General features: G+C 46.1%; 1 protein-coding gene across 3 annotated transcripts in view; it reads left to right on the top strand.

Annotated features, from left to right (window-relative positions):
- The window catches only part of flna (filamin A, alpha (actin binding protein 280)), a gene marked incomplete in the record, with an annotated part of 51,228 nt that overhangs the window by 8,228 nt on the left and 39,018 nt on the right, over positions 1–3,982 (top strand). For all 3 annotated transcript variants that reach the window (XM_035656077.1, XM_035656078.1, XM_035656076.1), the window contains 1 exon segment: positions 847–1,322. In XM_035656077.1, the coding sequence (XP_035511970.1) occupies positions 953–1,322 (370 nt within the window).

Here is a 3,982-nt window from a genome sequence, read left to right as displayed (position 1 = left end):
TTCAACATCTGATTTTAAGGGCGGGCCTCCAGCAGTAGGATTTGTGTGGCCTGTGAATCCATCACAAAATAGTCTGGAAGGTCAAATCCCTCCGGGTCCCGTATCAACTTGTTAACAGTGTGATTTGTAGAACTGAAGCCACCAGTGCACATCCACTGACGAATGACTTTACAGTGGAAGGAGGAGACATCTTGGCTGTCCAGCAGCAAAACTTTAAGAAATCAACAACATGTTGCATACTCAGGGAGATTCCTGGGAGGTCTTTACTGACTGTTTTAATGAGGTAGAAGGAGGAGGTGACTTTTTAAAGACTTTAAAGTGGAAGTGATACGTTGTTTTGCATAAAAACGCATGAGATACACATTATTGTTCCAAATGGACTATTTGTATGTAGTTATACATGTCTGAAGGGGATCTTTAAGTATTGAGGTCAAACTGTGTCTTCTTAAAATGGTGTAAAGTTGATTTATCAGACTAATGTCCAATATCTGGGTGATTTTACCCTAATATGATAACTGGGAAGAAGGTTGAGAATGTATGAGAATTATGCCGATCGTCCCCCACAGCTTCAGATAGTCTTAAATGATTAACTGCCATCTTTTAAGATAGAGTTGAAATGTGAGTGAGTTTATTCTTAGTTTGGGAGACGTAAAAAGTAAAAAAAAGTCAGTGTTAGTCAAACGGTGCGAGCATATCGCTTGTGCCATCACTTTCATCCAAACTAACTCCCTTTTCTACTTTCCGGTGCCATAACCGCCTACTTTCTCTACAAAACCTCTGTCTCCGGGCTATAAGTCAGTCTCTCTGTCCTCTCCTTTCTTTCTTTTTCTTTCCCCAAAAACACAGACGAGCCACAAAACGAGAGAGAGAAAGAGGGGAGCGGCCACGCGAAGTTGAGCAGACTCCACCCAGAAAAAAGCCAGCGAACCGAGAGACAGTCGAGACCATAAAAATGAGTGGTTCACACCCCCGGCTCCACCAGAGCGCCGCGCCCGCTCCCAACGCTCTCTCCACGGACAAGGACGCAGAAATGCCCGCCACGGAGAAGGACCTGGCCGAGGATGCGCCGTGGAAGAAGATCCAGCAGAACACCTTCACCCGTTGGTGTAACGAGCACCTGAAATGCGTCAACAAGAGGATCGGCAACTTGCAGACGGACCTCAGCGACGGGCTGCGCCTCATCGGGCTCCTGGAGGTCTTGTCCCAGAAGAAGATGTTCAGAAAGTACAACCAGAGGCCCACTTTCCGCCAGATGCAGCTGGAGAACGTGTCGGTGGCTCTGGAGTTCCTGGACAAGGAGAACATTAAGCTGGTGTCCATAGGTGAGTGAAAAAAGTTTGTGCACAGCACAAAAACAACGCAGAGTGTAATGAATGAGTGCCAGGTTGCGCGCTTTGGTTTGGCAACACATCTTAAGCTTTATCCAGGTGGCCTCTCCTCTCTTTAAGGCTGTAGTTTGTGCTTGTGTGTTTGGTTTTCTTGAAAAAAATAGCTTGAGTGGTTCTGGGCAACAGATACATTGCACTACAAATTTAAATTGATGGTGATAATGAAACGGACAGTGTATGTGAGCATGCCTGCAGGGGGAATGAAGTTGAGCATGCTGCTGCCCAGTAGAAAAAATCTGTCACTTTAAAAAGAAGAAGAGGTGAAAACACTTTTTCTCCTGCAACGGAATGTTAGATAAATCTCCAGAACAGTTGCCGTAGTAATATTACAGTGTGTGTTTTCAGTGAGAAAGCAGGCGTTTTCCTGGTGTCCAGGGGCGCAGCGCTATTGTCTCCGGCTGTCCAGAACTGAGGCAGATTGTTTTGGGAGGAGGGGGTCTGACTGTGCAGAGGGGGCCCGAGGCTTTCTGTGCTCCCTGCCGCTTCAGCCGGGCTGGGCCAGGTCCGGGCCAAACTCTGTGGGCCGGGAAGTCATTCAGGCCTAGTAGGATAGAGCAGGTCCTGTGCACACACAAACAAACACACACACACACACACACACAGACAGAGAGGGAGAGAGACACAGGGCTATTGTCTGTGATCATGTCGTGCAGTGGGCTGGATCTCCATAGCATTCGACAGGACTTGGCTCACGCTTGGTGACATAAAACTGGGTTTAATGGGCTTTGCCTACATGCAGCTGCCTGCCTGCTTGCTACACTGGTGATTTTGCAGTTGTTTATCAGACTGCAAGTGAATTAAAGACATTTTTTGCTGAGCTGTGATACAAAACTTAGAGAATACAGCCTCCTCGTGTTGTGCTTTCTCACTGCAGAGCATGGGTGGCTCTCAAAGAGGCTCAAGGGTCCCTGATGGACTTGTTCCCACATTTAATCTCACTGTTAATTCAACCCATTGTTGAAATTGCATAGGACTGACTAATCCTATCAGGTGTCGTCCGTCCCCCCCCCAGACACTCTTCTCTTTGAGACCTTTATCAACAGAGAGTCTGTGGTTGGAAGGAAAGGAAGAGGTTTGTGTGACTGAGTGTGTGTGAATCAGACATGAGTGAGTCCTTGTCATCCCCTGCTGGGGGGGTATGTCTGGCTCACTTCATGGTTTCCACACACGTGTTACTGCTCCCTGCCGCAGCCACAGGTGAGGTGCTGGCAGTGTTTGTACCTCGTGCCAAAGGCTGCTGTACCCCATATCAGGCAGGAAGAGGTGGAGCTGCTGTTGACAGATAAGATCATCAGCAGAGATTGTGATTATCGAGGTTGTGGTCAGCTTTTTAAGATGCCATCTCTGTGAGTTTCATGTTCCCATGCAGCGTGCCTCAGGAATATTTTCTTTTCTATATTGGGGGGGTTGCTTTTCGGACACAGAACTCTCACTCATTCCTAAACCCTTTTTAGAAAAAATCTGAAAAATGCACAAAGATCCTCTGATCTCAGTGCCAGCAGATTGTGTGTTTCATTAAGCAGCGCTCTGCTGGTATTCAGGGCGCAGTACCAGGCACCAATGAGCCATACTAGTCAGCACTGTCTGTCCGTCTGTCTGTTCACCCAGCTGACTCACCCTCATCCTAGCAGCTCCTCTTGAGTCATTTAATCTGAAGATGAGAGAGGAGCCTGCCCTGTTTTACTTCCTCCTTTTCATTGCAGAAAATGGGCACACCCAGCCAGCAACCCTCACCACAAATTACCAAACTGCCATCGCTGCTCAGCGCCATCCACACGGCCCCTCCCGCTTTCTTTGATTCAAAGCTCATTGCTGTCTTTCTGTTTTCACCAGAAATTCAAACTTTATTTTCACCTTCCTTTCTGTTGAATCTTCATGTCCACACCCCTTTCATTTCTCCTTTCACTTATCTTTTGTATTGTATTAAAACGCAACAGCACCCACTGTAACACTCTCATGAGTTACTTAAGACAAGCCAGTAATTTGCTCACATACCACCCTCGTTTCTGTGTTGCAAGTATGAAGCTGGGGTCAGCAGCTGGTTAGGTTAGCATATAGACAAGAAACAGGGGGAAGCCTGTCCCAAAAACAAATTTGGGTGGTACTTCTCATCTAACTATCACTGATGATAAATCTCATAAAAAAATAATGATAATAAAGTTTTATTGAGTTTTGGGACCACCATAGTTTCTTCTACATGCTTGGAAAGCTGAGCTGTATTCAAATTGTTTCAATCTGCAACTTCACTGCTAGATGCCACGATATTGTAAAAAAAGAGTTAGGTACTGTATAGCCAATATGCACTCTTCAATATTTGTCTATTCTTGTTTTTTTCCCTCGTTATTATTGTTATCTGTGGTTTGCAGCTTTAATCACAGTGCCCTCACTGGTGTCATTAGCATCACGAAGGTGAGGGTAAACACTTGAAAATGTATCCACTGTATTGGCTCTTTCAGGCTGTGAACAGTTAACTAAATCAGCTCTAGCCTGCAGTATATCCAGCAGCCACAGTGGCACTCTCTTCACATTCCCTGCACACACTGCAGTTTAGTGTTCACTGTAATGAGGTTTCAGTGCAACAGGTAATCTCTCTC

This window comes from Morone saxatilis, unplaced genomic scaffold (genome assembly GCF_004916995.1).
Source record: "Morone saxatilis isolate NCDOM2014 unplaced genomic scaffold, NCSU_SB_2.0 Contig15, whole genome shotgun sequence".
In the NCBI taxonomy this organism is placed as follows: Eukaryota; Metazoa; Chordata; class Actinopteri; family Moronidae; genus Morone; species Morone saxatilis.
The sequence above is the reverse complement of the archived record's forward strand: the minus strand, read 5'-3'. Positions and strand labels throughout refer to the sequence as shown.